The sequence below is a fragment of the Lissotriton helveticus genome, chromosome 1_2, assembly GCF_964261635.1.
Source record: "Lissotriton helveticus chromosome 1_2, aLisHel1.1, whole genome shotgun sequence".
NCBI classification, from domain to species: Eukaryota; Metazoa; Chordata; class Amphibia; order Caudata; family Salamandridae; genus Lissotriton; species Lissotriton helveticus.
This window is the reverse complement of record NC_136058.1, coordinates 370,216,149-370,239,303: the sequence shown is the minus strand read 5'-3', so window position 1 is coordinate 370,239,303 and position 23,155 is coordinate 370,216,149. Positions and strand designations below refer to the sequence as shown.

Genomic DNA, 23,155 nt, shown 5'->3' with positions numbered 1-23,155 from the left:
AATTAAATAAATGTTATGAACTAAAAATGAACTATTTATTACCTATTATATTTAACTTCCTTCCCTTTACCCCTATAAACCCCACAACCGGCACCTAAAATTCAACTTAAAAAAAATGTGTTGCACAAAAAATAATTAATTGTCAATTACATAATTAATACTATTTAACAAATAATTTCTAATTAATTTAAATAAATGTACTTCCAACCCTTTACCCCTATAAACCCCACAACTAGCACCTACAAAACAATTATTAGACAAGTTACATAATCAATGATCAATAAATTACTTAATAATAATTAACAACTCATTAATAATTAATTAAACATAAATTACCCCCTACCCTGTACCCCTATTAACCCAAAAATCAGCACATAAAATTTGCATTAAATAAAAATGAATAGCACAATTAACATAATTATCAATTAAACAAAAAAAGTTCATTAAAAAATATTAATGAATGTCTTATAATTAAATGACTTCCCTCCCTTTACCCCTATAATCCCACAACATGCTATGGTACTACAAATCATAAAAAGTAATTAATTGAAATGTATTACCTACTAAAATTTTTATAAATATATTAAAAAACTTAAACAATAATTATACAAATTATTAACATCATATACTTTAAAAATATATACTAAAATACATAACAATAATTATCAAACTCTGTTATAAACACCAATGGGCCCGATTCTGATGCGATTTGGAAAGCTTCCCGACCAAATGGATTTGGGAATGTTTTCCAACCGAATCGGATCGGGAGAGTCCAACCCACGGGGTATAGTGCATCTGGATACTGTTTCGTTGGACTCCCATCGTTATCGGGCAGTCGGACCACGAACTGACCGAGTTGGTCAAAAAGCCTCCGATCCCGCTCGAAAAGCTTCTAACTAGCGGTTAGAGGCTTTCCGAACAACATCGTAATCAGCTCCTTAAACTTGGTTTGGACATTCACATTATTTGTTTCTGTACTATCCCATTGCAGGCTCCTCAGTGACCACTTTTACCTTAATTTCCGCAAAGGCGACTGCCTCCACACTTCCACTGATGCCCTAGGGTCACTTCGCTGTGACCGGCTTAGACCATGGAATTGCATTTGCTTGAGAACTGGGGGAAAGAGAGGGATAGAAGGGACGGATATTCCTTGCTGGTATCCATTGGATGGGGGCAGGGCAAAAGGGCTCCATTTCTCTGCTCCTCATGACAGCAGAGAAACACCTGGGAGATCACTCATTGACTGCAGAGACTGTCTTGGGTTTCACTTACCCTCTCTTGTGACTACTAGTGTCTGGGTCTAATATGGAGAGGGTTCTAGTAACCGGACAAGGGTGAAGAAGATGAAAAAAGATTGGAAGATAGAATTCACCAATACAAAGGTGGGCCAATCAATGCATAGAGGCAATACAGTGAGGGCAGAGGTGGGGTTGGGGAGAGACGGAGAGCGACTGGAGAGATAAATAGATCAAGGTGGCGGACAGGCAAAGTTCACGGAGAGATTGTTGGTGTAAAGTGACACACAGGGAACGGGATTTGAGAATGAGAGAGTATGGGAGATTGGGACAGTAAACGGACAGAAGAACCAGGTGGGTTTGGGACAGTGAGGGGGAGCAAGAAGGGAGACGATTGGGAAATAAGGTGACCGATGGAGAGAATATGGGAGAAACTGGGAGAGTGCCTGGTGAGACAGAGAATTAGGAAACACAGAAAATATGGGGAGATTGTGAGATGGAATAGGGGTGAAAACAAATGGGGAAAGTGTGGGGAGCTGGTAGAAATGTGGTACAGAATAAAATAGTGAAGGAAAAGATGTAACGAATATAAGGAGGATTGAGAGGATAGAAGAGAGAGCATGATAGACTGACAGGAGAGAGTATGGAGAGATTTGGAATGTAGAGAGAAAAAGTAAAGGGAGTGGGGAAAAGGAATGTGTGCACTTCCATGCGACAAAAGCAAGGAAAAAGGTAGAGCAGTGGGAGAAAGGTAAGGTGAAAAGAACAAATCATTCAGAGGGAAAGAGTAGAGTTACATTCGAGTAGCGAGAGAGAGATGGCAGTAAAACAAGCGATAAAGAGAGGAGCCTACCTGGGGTTCTGTCATTCCCCTGATGCTTTGGAAATCTGGAGAGGTCTCATCGCTCATGTCAGATGTATATTGTAGGTTAGTAACTATGAACTGCAGTGGGTGGGCTACAACATCACTGCACGAAGGGGGCGCTGTTGTCTCGGAAGAAGGCACTGTGGCTGTTGTGGGTGCTTGTGACACCGTTGAGCTTCCGCCAGCCCCTGTTGTTCCACTGGATCTTGATGTGGGTCCTGAGGTAGCTGTGGTGGGTGTCTGTAATGCTGTAGAGCTCCCACTGACCGTTGTTGTTGCACTGGATGCAGATGTGGATCGTGAGGTTACTGTGGAGGGGGGTTGTGCTGGTGTAGAGCTTGACCCAGTCCCCACTGTTACACTGGAGGCAGATGTGGGTCCAGAGGTGGCTGTGGTGGGTGCCTGTGACGGTGTTGAGCTCCCACCTGCCCCTGTTGTACTTGATGCTGGTGTGGGCTCTGAGGATGGTGCCTGTGACAGTGTCGAGCTCCCGCCGGCCCCCGTTGTTGCACTGGAGGCAGATGTGGGTCCTGAGGTGGATGTGGTGGGTGCCTGTGATGGTGTCGAGCTCCCACTAGTCCCTGTTGCTGCACTGGATGTAGGCATGCTCTCTCCAGTGGTTCCCATCGCTGTGGTTGTTGTTCCAGCTGTTGTTTCTGCAGTTGTTTCAGCCGTTGTTGCAGCTGTTGTTGCTGCAGTCATTGCAGCTGTTGTTGCAGCTGTTGTTTCTGCAGTTGTTTCAGCTGTTGTTGCTGCAGTCGTTGCAGCCGAGGTTGCTGTGGTGGGTGCCTGTGATGGTGTCGAGCTTCCACTAGTCCCTGTTGCTGCACTGGATGTAGGCATGCTCTCTCCAGTGGTTCCCATCGCTGTGGTTGTTGTTCCAGCTGTTGTTTCTGCAGTTGTTTCAGCCGTTGTTGCAGCTGTTGTTGCTGCAGTCATTGCAGCTGTTGTTGCAGCTGTTGTTTCTGCAGTTGTTTCAGCTTTTGTAGCTGCAGTCGTTGCAGCTGAGGTTGCTGTGGTGGGTGCCTGTGATGGTGTCGAGCTCCCACTAGTCCCTGTTGCTGCACTGGATGTAGACATGCTCTCTCCAGTTGTGACCATTGCTGTGGTTGTTGTTCCAGCTGTTGTTTCTGCAGTTGTTTCAGCCGTTGTTGCAGCTGTTGTTGCTGCAGTCATTGCAGCTGTTGTTGCAGCTGTTGTTTCTGCAGTTGTTTCAGCTGTTGCTGCTGCAGTCGTTGCAGCTGAGGTTGCTGTGGTGGGTGCCTGTGATGGTGTTGAGCTTCCACTAGTCCCTGTTGCTGCACTAGATGTAGGCATGCTCTCTCCAGTGGTTCCCATCGCTGTGGTTGTTGTTCCAGCTGTTGTTTCTGCAGTTGTTTCAGCCGTTGTTGCAGCTGTTGTTGCTGCAGTCATTGCAGCTGTTGTTGCAGCTGTTGTTTCTGCAGTTGTTTCAGCTTTTGTAGCTGCAGTCGTTGCAGCTGAGGTTGCTGTGGTGGGTGTCTGTGATGGCGTTGAGCCCCCACTAGTCCCTGTTGCTGCACTGGTTGTAGACATGCTCTCTCCAGTAGTTCCCATCGCTGTGGTTGTTGTTCCAGCTGTTGTTTCAAGGGTTAAAGCTGCGGTGGTTCCACTAGTTGTTCCTGAGGTTGTTGCTGCTGTAGTACCGCCCGTGGCTCCAGATGTTGTGACTACTGACGTTGAGGCTGTTGTAGTTGTTGGGGCAGTTGTAGGGACAATAAACGGTACACCTGTAGTGGGATGATTTAGATGGGAATAATAATTAAGATTCATGCCTGTAAAAATTGGCCAAAAACAGTCAATTTTGGAAAGTGTGTACTAATTGACTAATAAACACAAATATATTTTCTGATTATTTTTAATCCCCTTACATTTTGTTATCATAAGCGATAGCATGACAGAAATATTATACAAGCAGAAAGGAAGTTTGTCTTTGAGCCTTGGTGAGTGTAAATACCCCCATGGGCTAGTGTGAGGATTAAAGGACTCTGCAGCTCAATCAGAACTTGTTGAAGGCCGGAAGTGGCCTAAATGTCACTGCACTGTAAGCTCACTTTTACTCTCTTGTCCTACTTCACAGCAGAGTGCAGTCCAGGGGGCCAGCAGTGTAAGTTAAGCTTCCTTTTCACACAATTAGAAGTTGATCACAGCAGAGTGCAGCCTCTGTAGTGTTGTATTGTGAGGTCACCTTTACTGTCACACAAGCAGAGTTTTGTCTCAGCAGAGTGCAAGTCCCTCAGCCTGTAGTGTGAGTCAAACTTCCTTGTCACCCGATCAGAGGTTTGTCACTGCAGAGTGCAAACTCTATAGTTTTACTTTTCTCCTTCTTAATAGCTTTTTAAATGATTGTATATTGTAATGATTTTAATGAATTAATTGAACAATAAAGTATACTTGACTTGACTATAGTTCACCTTTATCACCTTTACTGTCACACAAGCAGACCTTTGTCACAGCAGAGTGCAGGTCCCTTCCTTTGTAGAGTGGGTTAACATCTATTGTCACACAATTAGAAATTGGTCACAGCAAAGTGCAATCTAGGGGGCCTGATGTGTTAGTTAACTGTTACTGTCACACAATCAGATCTCACTCACAGCAGAGTGCAGCCTAGATGACTTTGCACTGTGGGCTCACCATTACAGTCGCACAGCCAGAGCTTGCACACAGAGGGGTGCACCTAGGTGACCTGCATTGTGAGTTAACCGTTACTGTCTCACAATCAGAGCATGTTCACAGCACAGTGCAGCCTCCCTGGACCTACAGTGTGAAATAACTCTCTTTAAAACACAATCATATTTTGTTCACAACAGAGTGTAGCCTTTGTTTACTGTCACGCAGACAGAGCTTGTTCACAGTAAAATGCAGTCAGTCAAGGCTGTCCGCTCATGCTTGCACACAGTGCTTCATTTACGCCGGTGTTTGCGAGTGCTCAACACCGGTACTTATTTCTGGACACTAGCACATGCAAGACTTCACAGCATGGGGGCGCTGTGTAGCTAGTTTGGTTAGGAGAGTGCATCAGTGGAGTGTGTAACTATTTGAAAAACAGCTCTTACGGGCCACCCCTACAGTGTGGGATGGCCCACAATAGTCCGAAATGTCCCACTTGTTTGAATGTGATCATTAGTAGGTAATACTGGCCTTGGTATACTGCAGCAGTGGCGTGAGCTGTGGGTGGTGCCAGCGGCAGTGAAAGCCTGTGATAAAACAGGGGTCTTGGCACTTACCGTTTTACACACTAAGCACTGTTTGCACTCTGAGTTGCACAGAATGACCCAGGGGTCACATTCATTCAAGCAGTAATGGCTCCTGCACTACAGCAGAGGGCCAGACACACCATACAGCGAGGTCTGCAGTAAGGGCTCCTGCTGCAGAGTGGGGTCTGGACACTCTGACTGCAGGTCTCCCAAGTTTGGATCTTGCTCCACAGCGAGGGTTTTGGACACGATTCTCCAAGGTGGATCAGTGCGTTAGTGAACTTATGCTTCCTACCTCCAGCAGGAGTTTGCATATGATAAGACACGGGGCATCCTTACATTAACAAACCGATGGCCCCTGCTACACCTTGAGGGTCTGGACACTGCTTGGGGTGTGTTGGGGCATTAGTGCAAGTGTTGGTCTCTGCACCACAGGAGGGGTTGGGCACTAGGACCCCGGGGATGACGTGCTTCAGAGCAGTGATAGGTCATTCACCACAACAGGAATTGTAAATGAAGATGCCGTGTGTGTCTAGTGAGAATGAACATAGCCACGTGCCCCTCGTCTCCACTCCCAAGTGATGCATCTATGTCAAGAAAGTAGTCTGTCATACAGTGGTGCAGAGCTCTGATTGGCTGAAGTCCATTCCTCTATTGCCATCTTGAGGCCACCGATTGAATATTGCTGTCATCAAACCACTATGTGAGAATCATCAGGAGAGTGTCATTTGCTCCACCCACATGTTGGGTGCCAGGAGTACATGTTTTAATTGGGCAGAAGTTGTGCGCTTCCATAAATGTATGGTGTTTTTCCTCCAGCAGCAGCACAGATAGGAGGAGAGCCATCATTAACCTACACTGATTTTTAGGGCCGGCTTGATGGGGCAACCTTTTAATCTACACCAATATTATTCTACAGTTCTTTCCTTCCACACAAGGACATATCCATGTCCATGCTATCTACTTCTAACGCTTGACATTACCATACAACCTTCTGTTGAAGCCCAGCCTCCTGGCATTGTCAATGCTTGTTCGTATTGCACTGTGGTTGCTAGAGGGCTCAATGTTACCAGGAAACAACATGTTTTGTATGCATATACACATACATGCAGACAAACATACATTTATTTTATTTATTTGTGGGAGTTTTGCATAGCGCAAACTCGACCCGTAGGTATCAAAGCACTTTATATGAGCACCAGTTGCGTTACAGACGTGCACATTCCTTTTGTTACGCACAGGGAGATAAAGGGGCATATTTACTAGAGAAGTGGCGGATTATGGCGTTAGCCTCATTGGCTTAACACCACACTCCGCCAATTCTGAAACGCAACGCTGCACCATATTTACAACAATATGGTGCAGCCCTGCTTTCCCCCTGCGCTGGTGCTCAATGCAGCACACATATAAGTTGCAAAATGTAATTTCTTTTTTTATCGATTGCTTATGTGAAGAAAGGGACACCTTCCTGCACACAAACAATCAAAGGCCTTTTGCTGTTTCTATGTATGCTGCGCAACGCAGCACACACGGAAACAACAAAAACCAGGAGAAATTAAACATTTCTCCTGGTTGCGCCTGTTTAAGATCAGGTTTTCCCTGGTCTTCATTTTGGCGCTGCCTGATATTTACTCCGCCCTTGTAACTATGGGGCAGCATCAAAATCAATGGGTGTTGCGGTGGAACGCCCAACGTAACACCCATTGCCCACCGCTTTCACTCTAAGTATAGCGTGAAAAGTGGGGCCTTATTTACATTTGTAACTAAGCGAAGCACATATCGCCACAGGAACGTCACTAAAATTAACATTCCTTGTTGCAATAGGGGTTTGTAAATATGCCCCTAAGTGACTTGCCTAGATTCACAGAATGTTGAATGTCCCTCCCAAAACTTGAACCCAAATTCCCAGATTTTAGGTTGACCGCTCTAGCTGTTAGGCCACATCCTGGGCCTTCCTTTCCCAAATCATTGGTTGAGGTCTGCTGCTTGGCTCAATTCAACTTAAGCAAGTTTACAACTCCCACAACCCACTTTTTTTTTTAATGAAATCCCATGGACCGAAAACAACATGCCCTGGATTATGTGGACCATACATTTATGTGGCAGGAAAAAATCCTTCTATCAAGAAAGTATCATAACTTAAGCACATGCTCCTGATCCCATCCTCTGCCCATAGGTTGGTGCAATTTAGGTGAAGTGAGCGCCTGAAACAGCTGTTTTGTTCCCTGCATTGAACAGGTGCAGCACCTGCTGCATGTCCTCCAGACAAAGGGTGATGTGCCCAACATTGAACAGGAGGTCCTCCGGACAATGTGTGATGTGCCCTGCATTGAAGCGGTGCAGCACCTGCTGCAGGTCCTCCAGGCAAAGGGTGATGTGCCCTGCATTGAACAGGGGCAGAACCTGCAGCAGGTCCTTCAGACAAAGGCCGCCAGTGTGCAGTTACTGCTACCCTGATCTTTAAGGAAACTGCATCGTCTAACATGTGCAGATTGCAAAAACCATTTTCATGTTTCATTGTCAAACCCTCATCTAATTTATATAGCGCTTAGAACCCCTGACAAGGAGTTTTGTGTTGTTTGCTAATTGCAGTTTTATAGCACTTACTACCTCTGACGAGGAGTTTAGATAATATCATAATTGACTTTATATAGGGCTTATTACCCTGATGAGGTGTTTGTGTTGTACTGTAATTACATTTACATAGTGCTTACTATCCCCAAAGAGCTATTTGTGTTGTATTGTGATTGTGTTTGTAAAGCGCTTACTACCCCTGACGAGGTGTTGTTTTGTAATTGCAATTACGTAGCGCTTCCTACCCCTGACGCGGTGTTTGTGTGTATTGTAATTGTGTTTGTATAGCGCTTACTACCCCTGACAAGGTGTTTTTGTTGTATTGTAATTGTAATTGTATAGCGCTTATTACCCCATATGAGGTGTTTGTGTTGTATTGTAATTGCAATTATGTAGCGCATACTACCCCTGGCGTGAAGTTTGTGTTGTATTGTAATTGTGCTTGTATAGGACTTACTACCCCTGACGAGGGGTTTGAGTTGTATTGTAATTGTGTTTGTATAGCGCTAACTACCCATGACGAGGTGTTTGTTTTGCGTTGTAATTATGTTTGTAAAGCACTTACTACCCCTGACAAGGTGTTAGTGTTGTATTGTAATTATGTGATTATAGTGCTTATTATCCCTTACGAGGTGTTTGTGTTGTGTTGTAATTGTGTTTGTATAGCGCTTACTACGCCTGATGTGGTGTTTGTGTTGTGTTGTAATTGTGTTTGTATAGCACTTACTACCCCTGACGTGGTGTTTGCGTTGTATTGTAATTGTGTTTGTAAAGCGGTTACTACCCCTGATGTGGTGTTTGTGTTGTATTGTAATTGTGTTTGTATAGCGATTACTACCCATGACGTGGTGTTTGTGTCGTATTGTTATTGTGTTTGTATAACGCTTACTACCCCTGACGAGGTGTTTGTGTCGTATTGTAATTGTGTTTGTATAGCGCTTACTACCCCTGACGTGGTGTTTGTGTGGTATTGTAATTCTGTTTGTAAAGCGGGTATTACCCCTGACGAGGTGTTTGTGTTGTATTGTTATTGTGTTGTATAGCGCTTACTACCCCTGACAAGGTGTTTTTGTTGTATTCTAATTGTATTTGTATAGTGCTTATTACCCCATATAATAATAATAATAATAAATGTTTATAAAGCGCATGGTTACGCCATCTCGGTGTGTCCCCGCGCTGTAGTGAGAGAGGACGAGGCACCTCAACCTGCATTACACGACGTCTGCGGGATTAACTAGCGAATAAGTAGATTTTAAGTCCCTTTCTGAACTTAGCTTCAGAAGTCTCCATCCGGAGTTTTAGCGGGAGTTTATTCCAATTCTGAGCTGCCAGGACCCGGAAGGATCTACCCCCCATTCTGACTTTCTTTACCCTTGGTACCGTTAACAGACCGGTCCCATTTGATCTCAAGGATCTCCCTGGCACATAGCTAGTAACGAGATCCCTCTAGTAGGCGGGACCAGATCCCTTGGTAATGCGATGGCAGGTGCAAAGAGTTTTAAACATTACTCTTTTCATAACTGGGAGCCAGTGCAGGGTGTCGAGGGCTCTTTTAGAGGCAACCCTTCTTGGCTGCATGAGAACAAGTCGTGCAGCAGCATTCTGCATAACCTGCAGTCTACTAAAACATTTCTCAGTGACAGGTAGAGTATGTTGAAAAAACAACTGTTAGAGAAGGGTCAAGGGGACAATTTTTACCGACCTCTCAAGTACACACCCCCAATTGAATCATAAGTAACAACAACAAAAGAACTAGGAGGTCTGTTGGGTGAAGGAGAAGTGACCGCGAGAAACTGACACACACCACTGTCACGACTAACGGTGAGGGTCCATCAGTAATGAAAGAGTCCTATCAGCCCACCCATATGGCGGAACCTCGTCATCTAGGACCTTGTCAGCAGGTACTCATATGGCCAAGCTCACATGTACTCGCTTGGTACCAATAGATCCTGTGCTGAAAGATGAGTCCTCACTGAGAGTGGTACTGATAGGGTGCAGTGCTCAAGAGAAAGTGCGTGATTAAAATGGCGGTCAAGGTAGAATTTTTTTTTTTTTATTAATATCTCCCTGGACGTCAGGTTAAAAAAGATGTGATGACAGTGTGACAATATCACTGTACAGTAAGCATCTAAGAATTAGGCCAACATGTTTCTGCCTCTCAAGTCATATTTTACAGGCATTCGTCAGGGCCAAGCTATAAAAGAAGGGCTACTGCAACATCTATTATATTCAAAGCGTGAAAGAATAGAAAATCAGAACAAACTGGACGGCATGGTTTAAGGTAAGTTGAATCACGTGGCTGGATCAGCCACCCTACCGTATCCTGAAGATAAACCATGCAGAGACCAATCCTTTCCTGTGAATATTAAAAAGAAAAGACTAATCTTGTAAACATTATAGATAATTATGTTTCAAAAGATGTGAAAATCAAGTTCTCGTGGTGTTAGATCACTTCTAAGGACCGCTATATTTTAGCCAGCCAAAAAGGTAACTTAAATGAAATCATGATCAGATAATCTGAGTAATAAAATATTAAAGAAAGAGAAAAACTCACCCAGCGTTGTGTGGGAAGCAAGCCTCACCTCACCCGGCAACGGCTCGGATAGAGAGGCCCCGCTCGGTGGGACATACGGAGAAGGACAGGTTCAAGTATTGATAAATGTCAGACTCTTTGTATGTGATATTATCTTCAAAAACAATCATAAAACTTGGTTTTTCACTGGAGGCTCCATGTCCAAACAATGCGAAGGCGTGAGCCTGTAGGGTCACCCTCGACTATGGCATTTGTTGTTAGGTATCTAGGATAAATGTGCTGATTGACAGCAACATAAAGCAAAGTGTGTGGAAATTTGTATAGTAAAAAAAGGGGCTAATACAGTCCACCTCGCTCCCAGCCCGGTTGAGGTAACAGCCAAAGGGAGGGAGGGGCAGGCTGTGCTCTACACCCTCTTTCTATAACTGATAATTATGCAGCGTAGGGATAGTCTGCACTGCTTAATCAAACCTAAATGGGAAGCGAGTATCCATAAAGGAAACGTGACCACATAGAAAAGCACACGGATGGACCAAAACACAAGGAAGCAGGACCACAAGGGGGATGTCCTTACCTGTCCGTCGGTACCTCCAAGAGTGACCAAAACCGAAGGGGAGGCGCCGACGGACAGGAAACGCGGGGCTTAAATACCAACGTGGATTGGTGATTATCTCGCTGATGAAGCACACCTGCGGTACACTCGGAGCGCAGCCGCAGTGCGTATCCAGCAACAAAGCGCATGACGCGAGAGAAGAGTAACAGACTCGCGCATGCGCACTAGGACAAGGGGCCAGCACCCTCGTACCCGGGTCACTAAACTAAATCGGCGCCTCCCCTTCGGTTCTGGTCACTCTTGGAGGTACCGACGGACATGTAAGGACATCCCCCTTGTGGTCCTGCTTCCTTGTGTTTTGGTCCGTGTGTTTTTCTATGTGGTCACGTTTCCTTTATGGATACTCGCTTCCCATTTAGGTTTGATTAAGCAGTGCAGACTATCCCTACGCTGCATAATTATCAGTTATAGAAAGAGGGTGTAGAGCACAGCCTGCCCCTCCCTCCCTTTGGCTGTTACCTCAACCGGGCTGGGAGCGAGGTGGACTGTATTAGCCCCTTTTTTTACTAGACAAATTTCCACACACTTTGCTTTATGTTGCTGTCAATCAGCACATTTATCCTAGATACCTAACAACAAACGCCATAGTCGAGGGTGACCCTACAGGCTCACGCCTTCGCGTTGTTTGGACATGGAGCCTCCAGTGAAAAAACAAGTTTTATGATTGTTTTTGAAGATAATATCACATACAAAGAGTCTGACATTTATCAATACTTGAACCTGTCCTTCTCCGTATGTCCCACAGAGCGGGGCCTCTCTATCCGAGCCGTTGCCGGGTGAGGTGAGGCTTGCTTCCCACACAACGCTGGGTGAGTTTTTCTCTTTCTTTAATATTTTATTACTCAGATTATCTGATCATGATTTCATTTAAGTTACCTTTTGGCTGGCTAAAATATAGCGGTCCTTAGAAGTGATCTAACACCACGAGAACTTGATTTTCACATCTTTTGAAACATAATTATCTATAATGTTTACAAGATTAGTCTTTTCTTTTTAATATTCACAGGAAAAGATTGGTCTCTGCATGGTTTATCTTCAGGATACGGTAGGGTGGCTGATCCAGCCACGTGATTCAACTTACCTTAAACCATGCCGTCCAGTTTGTTCTGATTTTCTATTCTTTCACGCATTGAATATAATAGATGTTGCAGTAGCCCTTCTTTTATAGCTTGGCCCTGACGAATGCCTGTAAAATATGACTTGAGAGGCAGAAACATGTTGGCCTAATTCTTAGATGCTTACTGTACAGTGATATTGTCACACAGTCATCACATCTTTTTTAACCTGACGTCCAGGGAGATATTAATTAAAAAAAAAAAATTCTACCTTGACCGCCATTTTAATCACACACTTTCTCTTGAGCACTGCACCCTATCAGTACCACTCTCAGTGAGGACTCATCTTCTTTCAGCACAGGATCTATTGGTACCAAGCGAGTACATGTGAGTTTGGCCATATGAGTACCTGCTGACAAGGTCCTAGATGACGAGGTTCCGCCATATGGGTGGGCTGATAGGACTCTTTCATTACTGATGGACCCTCACCGTTAGTCGTGACAGTGGTGTGTGTCAGTTTCTCGTGGTCACTTCTCCTTCACCCAACAGACCTCCTAGTTCTTTTGTTGTTGTTACTCAGGTAGAGTATGTTCCTATAATCCATACAAGATGTTATAAGGGCATGTACCAGCCTCTTTCGTGCCTCTATCGGCAGGAGATCCGTTGTTTTGCGCAGGCTTTTGAGGACTCCAGAACATTTCCCTACTACGCGCATGGTGTGCACTTCATAGGAGAGAGTGGGGTCGAGCCACACCCCTAGGTTTTTTGCCTGGGTGCATGGTATAGGTGTCGGGCCCAGACTACAAGGCCACCACGCCGACGTCCAACCGGCCGGATCACCCCCTATCGCAAGCACCTCAGTCTTGCTGCCATTTAGTTTCAGGCAGTTCTTAGCCATCCAGGAGGCAAGCTCCTGCATGCATGCCCTGAAGTTAGAGGCAGCCACGTCAGGTGCCCACGACAAGGAGATCACCAGCTGGGTGTCGTCAGCGTAAGAGACAACCTCCACACCAAAACCCTGCGCTATTTCCGCCAGCGATGTTACATACAGGTTGAACAGGGTAGGGCTCAGTGCAGAGCCCTGAGGCACTCCCTTCTCTTGTTTAAAATCCTTGGAGTAGTGTGCTCCCTGTCTAACCTGAAAGCTGCGTTCAGTCACGAAAGACTTCAGCCATTTCAGGGCCAGGCCCAAGACACCGCCCTTGTTCAGGCACTGTAGCAAGGTGTAATGAGCTACAGTGTCGAAGGCGGCACTCAGATCTAGCATAATCAGGGCCAAAGTATGTCCTGCATCAGCCCCCTTCCTGATGGACTCCGTGGCAAGCAGTAGTGCGGTCTCCGTGGAGTAACCGGCGCGAAAGCCCGATTGAGACGGATGAAGAAGGCTAGAGTCTTCGATATAAGTCATGAGCTGTTGGTTTACCACTTTCTCAGCTACCTTAGCTAGATATGGCAGAAGCGAGATAGGCCTGAGATTCTCCAGTATGTCCTGGCTGATGTTAGGTTTTTTCTGGAGTGGCAAAACAACAGCTCTTTTCCAGCTCGCTGGGACCGTATGTAATGTCTCCTGCCTCTCCTGTAAGTTCAACTGCCTCAGGACCCTCACCAAACACACTTCCTCCACACTCGGCTCCGAACCCAACGACTTGAAATGCATCCTACTGAACACCCGCTCGGTCCACAGACACGCAACCGAACTCTGGGACCTAATCGACACTGTGTCACCTGACATCGCCTTCCTCACTGAAACTTGGATGAATGCATCTTCTGCCCCCGACATCGCCATAGCCATACCGGACACTTACAAGATCATCCGTAAGGACCGCACCACTAAAAAAACTGGAGGAGGCATCGCCATCGTCCATAGAAACACCATCAAAATTACAACCAGCTCTGACGACAATCTTGCAACCGCCGAACACCTCCACTTTCAGATCCACACTGACCCCAGGACCACACTTAGAGGAACGCTCATTTACAGGCCCCCAGGCACCCGATCCCAATTCAGCGACGACATCACTGACTTCGTCAGCCCGCACGCCCTCGCCTCCGAGAACTACATTCTTCTAGGAGACCTCAACTACCACCTTGACAACATTCTCGACAACAACACCACCACCCTCCTAGACAACCTGTCCAATCTCGGACTCAAACAACTGGTCAACACCCCCACTCACACAGCCGGACACACGCTCGACCCTATCTTCACCTCCAGCAAGCACATCTCCTTCGATCACACTACAGCACTCCATTGGACGGATCACAGCTGTGTTCACTTCAGCTACAAAACAACCCTGACCCACAACCGCCCACAGCCCATTCCCCGAAGAAATTGGAACAAAATCACCACCGACCAACGCCTCGCATCCCTCCGCCAAAACATCCCCACCCCAACAACGGACCCAGACCAAGCGGCCACATACCTCAGGAAATGGATTACACATAGTGCAGACGTACTAGCACCCCTGAAAAAACACCAGTTGAAATCACTCAGCAAAAAGGCTCCCTGGTTCAATGATGACCTTAAAAATTCCAAGAAGACATGCCGCACCCTGGAGAAGAACTGGAGAAAAGAACCAACCTCAGACAACATAACCTCCCTCAAGACAGCCACCCGCAAACACCATCAACTGATTAGATCCGCCAAGAAATCGGCTTTTAAGGACCGTCTCGACAATAACTCTCATAACAGCAAGGAACTCTTCAATATCGTCAAAGAATTCACCAACCCCCCCCCCCGCAGCATCCAACGACATCACTAACTCCCAAGACCTCTGCAATGCACTATCCTCCTTCTTCTACAACAAAATTGCCGACATCCACAACAGCTTCAAGAACACTCCCAATGACCAACTCACCCCACCCCCTTCTGATCCCACCCCTCCAACTAACTACCTCAATTCCTGGAACCCAATCAACATTGAAGAAACCATTCGCCTCATGAACTCAATCCACTCTGGCTCACCTTCTGACCCCTGCCCCCACTACATCTTCAACAAAGCTGACTCAATCATCGCTCCCCAACTCCGCGATGTCATCAACTGCTCCTTCAGCTCAGCCACCTTTCCAGAAATATGGAAACACGCCGAACTCAGCGCCCTTCTGAAAAAACCAACAGCAGACCCATCAGAACTGAAAAACTACCGACCCATTTCCCTCCTCCCTTTCCCGGCCAAAGTCATCGAGAAAGCCGTCAACAGCCAACTCGCAGCCTTCCTTGAATCCAACAACTCCCTGGATCCCTCACAGAACGGATTTCGAGCCAAACACAGCACCGAGACCGCCCTCATTGCGGCGACCGACGACATCCGAACACTCCTGGACAACGGTGAAACAGTGGCCCTCATTCTTCTCGACCTCTCCGCCGCCTTCGACACTGTCTGTCACAACACCCTCATACAACGCCTCAACAACATCGGCATACAAGGAAAAGCCTTGGACTGGATCATCTCGTTCCTAGCCGGGAGAACACAGAGAGTCCGACTCCCCCCTTTCTACTCAGAGCCCACCGAAGTCATCTGCGGCGTACCTCAAGGATCCTCACTCAGTCCCACCCTCTTCAACGTCTACATGAGTCCCCTCGCCCCCATCGCACGTCGACACAACCTCAACATCATCTCCTACGCCGACGACACCCAACTGATACTTTCCCTCACCAAAGACCCCAGCACCGCCAAGGACAACCTTCACGAAGGTATGAAAGAAGTAGCCGAATGGATGAAACAGAGCCGCTTAAAACTCAACTCAGACAAAACTGAGGTGCTCATCCTTGGATCCTCCCCCTCAGCCTGGGACGACTCTTGGTGGCCTTCCGCTCTGGGATCAGCGCCCACACCCACTGACCATGCATGTAACCTTGGCTTCATTCTAGACTCCTCACTCTCAATGTCCAGACAAGTCAACGCCGTATCGTCGTCCTGCTTCAACGTCCTTCGCATTCTCAAAAAAATCTTCCGCTGGATCCCCCTCGAAACAAGAAAGACTGTCACCCATGCATTGGTCACGAGTCGACTGGACTATGGCAACACTCTCTACGCCGGAATCACAACAAAATTGCAGAAAAAGCTCCAGCGCATCCAAAACGCATCAGCGAGACTCATATTAGACATCCCACGCCGAGAGCACATCACAGGTCACTTAAAAAACCTCCACTGGCTTCCCGTCCACAAAAGAATTACTTTTCGCCTTCTTACCCACGCACACAAGGCCCTTTATAATCTAGGACCAGAATGCCTCAACTCCCGACTGTCCTACTATCCCACCCGCCATCTAAGATCATCCATTCAAGCCCTCGCTGCAGTCCCGCGCATCCGAAAAACCACCATGGGTGGCAGATCCTTCTCCTTCCTGGCTTCCAAGACCTGGAACTCACTCCCCACCCACCTCCGCCTTACTCAGAATCACATCTCCTTCAGAAAAGAACTTAAAACTTGGCTATTCGATAAACAATAAACCCCTCCCTCTAGCGCCTTGAGACCCTCTGGGTGAGTAGTGCGCTTTATAAATGCTTGAACTTTAATGTAAGCGATACTTCCAAAACATGCCTAATGTAAGGTTCAAGTATCTCTCGCCCAACAATTTAGGTGAAGCAGGGTCTCTCGGAGAGCCAGACTTAATGCTGAGACATATTTTACTGAGCATCTCCGCGAGAGGGATGGTAAAATTGCTCAGTGTCTGACCTGTTACGGCTTCATCCGCTATCTCCTCGAATTCCAAACCTCTCCTTACCATCCCCGAAAAGGAGGAGTAGATTTTCTCCACTTTTCCCGAAAAATAACTCGCAACCCGGTTACAAGACTCCACCGAGCCTTCTGTTGGGGTGGTCCTTGTTGAAATGGAGGAAATCTCCTTATAGACTTGAAAGAGCTCTTTAGTCGAATTCTCTGCTGTCCCAATTCTTGCCTGGTAATAAGTGGCTTTAGCCCGTCTAATAAGACCATAGTATTTTTTCTGTGCCACCTTATACTTTAATCTATCTTGGCATAGGAGTTCCTTTCTCCACTGCCTTTCCAAGCGCTTGCATTCAGCTCTTGCATCATGTAAAGCGGAGGTAAACCAGGGTGCCGATTTATGCGCCCTCCCCGTCGATTTACTAGGGAGTAGCGGGGCCACCTTATTAAGAGCATTAGCTATCCGCCTTTCTAGATTAAGACAGGCGGTTTCACTATCTGCGCCCCCTGGGGGCCCTCCCAGAGTCAATGCCATGTTAAAGTCCTCTCGCACGAACTGTTTCCATTTCCTGCGTTGATGTTTGCAGGTACTCTTACAACAAAAGGGACCAGAAAGTGATCAGACCGAGGGACAGGGATGGGAGTGGTTACTTCTATGTTCTCCCAGCTGGCAAGCACAGGATCGCGTAAGTGCCCATGCTGGTCAGTAGGGGCATTAGATTTAAGGCTCAATTGAAACGCCTTAAGATCCTGGCATAGCTCCGAGGCCTTTATTTCCATGGGATCCTCCAAATAAAGATTAAGGTCACCTAGTACTAATAATTTGTCATGTCTTAAAGCTAGAGGGGTAATACCCTCAACCAGACTGAATAAAAAACATGTAGGGGGCCCCGGGGATCTATATACCAAGAACCCTTTTACGGTGAGAATAGGGTTAACTTTAATTGAAAAAAGTCCCGCCTCACTTTCGCATACCGCAATAGTTTCAAGAGAGCATTCAAGGTTTTTTTTAGAAATAACCGCTATTCCCCCTCCTCTCCCTGTCGCTCTAACTATTCTGGCTATCATGTAGCCTGGGGGGAGTGCTTCAAAGATGTCGGGCTCAGAGTCAGAATCAAGCCAGGTCTACGTAAGAAACAGTAGATCAAGCTTTCTATCCAGGAGCATGTCAAAGATTTCAGCTCTGTGTTTTCTAAGGGATCTACAGTTTAGTAACCCCCCCCACAGAGTTCCCTACTCTCTGACTGACTTATGTGTTCTAAGTTCCACCTAAACGCACAGTGTCTGCAGGCTCGATCTTTGATAACCATCACACTGTGCCTGCAGTCCCTGGCTATGGGCGGACATAGTCCACGCAGTTCTGCCGCATTATATGTCAGTCTAGCTACTATAGACCGACCAGGTGTACTGGCCCCTGCCCCCGTCGGGCAGCGGACGGGGGCAGCGGACGGGCGCAGACGGGTTTGCCTCTGGCGCGCCTTTGGCGCGCCTGCTGCGCGGTCGTTTAAGCAGCCGCTTTTTATTCCTCCAAGCCTCTACAGCTTGAGAGCACTAGACCGCTAACCGGCCCCCCAGGCCACCGGAAGTGACTGTCTCTCCTTCCTCGCCCTCCACGCAACGGTCGGACCGGGGCAGGAAGGAGGAAATCGAGATCAGCCTTCAGGTCAGAGTGTGTAGCCCCCCAATCAGGTAAGCTTCGGAAGTTTATTAACAAATGTTAAATCCTTAAAATACAGCTGTCCCACAAAGTTTCAGCAACACGTGACAAACAATTATTTAAAAAAACTGATTAGCATAGTAAAAATGAAAGCGCGTACGCAGCAGCTCAGGGCACTGCCACTGCCCACTCACCCACATGAGGTGTTTGTGTTGTATTGTAATTGCAATTATGTAGCGCATACTACCCCTGACGTGGTGTTTGTGTTCTGTTGCAATTGTGTTTGTATAGCGCTTACTATCCCTGATGAGGTGTTTGTGTCATATTGTAATTATGTTTGTATAGCGCTTACTACACCTGACGAGGTGTTTACGTTGTATTGTAATTGTGTTTGTATAACGCTTACTACACCTGACGAGGTGTTTACGTTGTGTTGTAATTGTGTTTGTATAACGCTTACTACCCCTGATGTGGTGTTTGTGTTGTATTGTAATTGTGTTTGCATATCGCTTACTACCCCTGACGTGGTGTATTGTAATTGTGTTTGTATAACGCTTACTACCCCTGATGTGGTGTATTGTAATTGTGTTTGTATATCGCTTACTACCCTTGATGTGGTGTATTGTAATTGTGTTTGTATATCGCTTACTACCCCTGACGTGGTGTATTGTAATTGTGTTTGCATAACGCTTACTACCCCTGACGTGGTGTATTGTAATTGTGTTTGTATAACGCTTACTACCCCTGATGTGTTGTATTGTAATTGTGTTTGTATATCGCTTACTACCCCTGACGTGGTGTATTGTAATTGTGTTTGTATAACACTTACTACCCCTGATGTATTGTATTGTAATTGTGTTTGTATATCGCTTACTACCCCTGACGTGGTGTATTGTAATTGTGTTTGCATAACGCTTACTACCCCTGACGTGGTGTATTGTAATTGTGTTTGTATAACGCTTACTACCCCTGATGTGTTGTATTTTAATTGTGTTTGTATATCGCTTACTACCCCTGACGTGGTGTATTGTAATTGTGTTTGTATATCGCTTACTACCCCTGACATGGTGTATTGTAATTGTGTTTGTATATTGCTTACTACCCCTGATGTGGTGTTTGTGTTGTATTGTAATTGTGTTTGTATATCGCTTACTACCCCTGATGTGTTGTATTGTAATTGTGTTTGTATATCGCTTACTACCCCTGATGTGTTGTATTGTAATTGTGCTTGTATATCCCTTACTACCCCTGACGTGGTGTATTGTAATTGTGTTTGTATATCGCTTACTACCCCTGATGTGGTGTTTGTGTTGTATTGTAATTGTGTTTGTATATCGCTTACTACCCCTGACGTGGTGTATTGTAAGTGTGTTTGTATAGCGTGTACTACCCCTGATGTGTTGTATTGTAATTGTGTTTGTATATCGCTTACTACCCCTGACGTGGTGTATTGTAATTGTGTTTGTATAACGCTTACTACCCCTGATGTGTTGTATTGTAATTGTGTTTGTATATCGCTTACTACCCCTGACGAGGTGTGTTGTAATTGTGTTTGTATATCGCTTACTACCCCTGACGTGGTGTATTGTAATTGTGTTTGTATAACGCTTACTACCCCTGATGTGGTGTTTGTGTTGTATTGTAATTGTGTTTGTATATCGCTTACTACCCCTGAAGTGGTGTATTGTAAGTGTGTTTGTATAGCATGTACTACCCCTGATGTGTTGTATTGTAATTGTGTTTGTATATCGCTTACTACCCCTGACGTGGTGTATTGTAATTGTGTTTGTATAACGCTTACTACCCCTGATGTGTTGTATTGTAATTGTGTTTGTATATCGCTTACTACCCCTGACGTGGTGTATTGTAATTGTGTTTGTATATCGCTTACTACCCCTGACGTGGTGTATTGTAATTGTGTTTGTATAACGCTTACTACCCCTGATGTGGTGTTTGTGTTGTATTGTAATTGTGTTTGTATATCGCTTACTACCCCTGATGTGTTGTATTGTAATTGTGTTTGTATATCGCTTACTACCCCTGACGTGGTGTATTGTAATTGTGTTTGTATAACGCTTACTACCCCTGATGTGTTGTATTGTAATTGTGTTTGTATATCGCTTACTACCCCTGACGTGGTGTATTGTAATTGTGTTTGCATAACGCTTACTACCCCTGACGTGGTGTATTGTAATTGTGTTTGTATAACGCGTACTACCCCTGATGTGTTGTATTGTAATTGTGCTTGTATATCGCTTACTACCCCTGACGTGGTGTATTGTAATTGTGTTTGTATATCGCTTACTACCCCTGACGTGGTGTATTGTAATTTTGTTTGTATATCGCTTACTACCCCTGATGTGGTGTTTGTGTTGTATTGTAATTGTGTTTGTATATCGCTTACTACCCCTGATGTGTTGTATTGTAATTGTGTTTGTATATCGCTTACTACCCCTGATGTGTTGTATTGTAATTGTGTTTGTATATCGCTTACTACCCCTGACGTGGTGTATTGTAATTGTGTTTGTATAACGCTTACTACCCCTGATGTGGTGTTTGTGTTGTATTGTAATTGTGTTTGTATATCGCTTACTACCCCTGACGTGGTGTATTGTAATTGTGTTTGCATAACGCTTACTACCCCTGACGTGGTGTATTGTAATTGTGTTTGTATAACGCTTACTACCCCTGATGTGTTGTATTGTAATTGTGTTTGTATATCGCTTACTACCCCTGACGTGGTGTATTGTAATTGTGTTTGTATATCGCTTACTACCCCTGATGTGGTGTTTGTGTTGTATTGTAATTGTGTTTGTATATCGCTTACTACCCCTGACGTGGTGTATTGTAAGTGTGTTTGTATAGCATGTACTACCCCTGATGTGTTGTATTGTAATTGTGTTTGTATATCGCTTACTACCCCTGACGTGGTATATTGTAATTGTGTTTGTATAACGCTTACTACCCCTGATGTGTTATATTAAAATTGTGTTTGTATATCGCTTACTACCCCTGACGTGGTGTATTGTAATTGTGTTTGTATATCGCTTACTACCCCTGACGTGGTGTATTGTAATTGTGTTTGTATAACGCTTACTACCCCTGATGTGGTGTTTGTGTTGTATTGTAATTGTGTTTGTATATCGCCTACTACCCCTGACGTGGTGTATTGTAAGTGTGTTTGTATAGCATGTACTACCCCTGATGTGTTGTATTGTAATTGTGTTTGTATATCGCTTACTACCCTGACGTGGTGTATTGTAATTGTGTTTGTATAACGCTTACTACCCCTGATGTGTTGTATTGTAATTGTGTTTGTATATCGCTTACTACCCCTGACGTGGTGTATTGTAATTGTGTTTGTATAACGCTTACTACCCCTGATGTGGTGTTTGTGTTGTATTGTAATTGTGTTTGTATATCGCTTACTACCCCTGATGTGTTGTATTGTAATTGTGTTTGTATATCGCTTACTACCCCTGACGTGGTGTATCGTAATTGTGTTTGTATAACGCTTACTACCCCTGATGTATTGTATTGTAATTGTGTTTGTATATCGCTTACTACCCCTGACGTGGTGTATTGTAATTGTGTTTGCATAACGCTTACTACCCCTGACGTGGTGTATTGAAATTGTGTTTGTATAACGCTTACTACCCCTGATTGTCGGGATCTAGCCCTACGCGCCTGCACAAGAACTACAATTACCGACGGTCCTGGGCGCGGGACTACATTACCCAGAGTTCCCGGCGGGGATTCCGGGATATCTGCCGGCCGACCAGGAAGTCCGGTGTCAGTGATTCTTCTGTGTTTCCAAGGTGGCGGCTGCTCCTCGGATCTGCTCCTTTCCAGAGGCTCCGGGTATTCTTCTCTGACCGGTATTTGTTCGAGCAGGTTATTCAGTTGCCGAACAGCGCGCTGGCTAGCGTGCTGAGCTATGTGTGACATGTAAATGATTCCCGTTCTAGAGAACACGGAGATTGTTGTGTGTTGGATTTTCACCTCGCGGCTGCGAGGAAACAGTGTTGATTACGAGCGCCTCGCTCTTTATGTATAGGCTCAGTGGAGGGAGAGCATATATGTGCGGTTTCCACCTTTCAAGTGGCGGAGTGCAGGGGGGGATTGTAGGACCTCCGCACTGCCGTCACGAACCCAAGGCATAGGGTTCATTTGCATCTTGAATTTGTTGACAAGGCAATTGCCAAAGCGGAGTGTGGTAGTGATTGAACTACACACTGCCGTGTTTGGGTATTCTTGGTATTCACATCCCTTCAAGTGGCGGAGTGCAGGGGGGGATTGTAGGACCTCCGCACTGCCGTCACGAACCTAAGACATATGGTTCATTTGCATCTTAAATTTGTTGACAAGGCAATTGCCAAAGCGGAGTGTGGTAGTGATTGAACTACACACTGCCGTGTTTGGGTATTCTTGGTATTTGCATAGAAAGAAGGAACTCATCTGTTTCTGTTTGAAGCAAATAACAGTGTAACGTTACAGTTATTATTCGAGCACAGGAAGTGCCCTTTCATTTTACGTTTTGGGATCCTTTGTTCCAAACTCATACGTTATCACAGTGGGGTATGTGTAAGTCAGTTATCTTTAGGCTTTACGCTTCCCAATTAAGCTTGATAGTAACTCTGTTCTTTTTGTATTGATCAAGGAGGAAGACGGGAGATACAGCAAAGGGAGGTTTAGTGTCAATCATATTCAGGTGAATACATGTTGGTATGGTGTTAGT

The 23,155-nt window shown here is 45.5% G+C and overlaps 1 protein-coding gene across 1 annotated transcript in view; it reads right to left on the bottom strand.

Annotated features, from left to right (window-relative positions):
- Positions 1-23,155, bottom strand: part of LOC144803959 (uncharacterized) — a 200,784-nt gene that overhangs the window by 67,832 nt on the left and 109,797 nt on the right. The window contains exon 6 of the mRNA XM_078671887.1: positions 2,089-3,848. Within this exon, the coding sequence (XP_078528013.1) occupies positions 2,089-3,848 (1,760 nt within the window). The remainder of the gene's footprint in view (positions 1-2,088; positions 3,849-23,155) is intronic.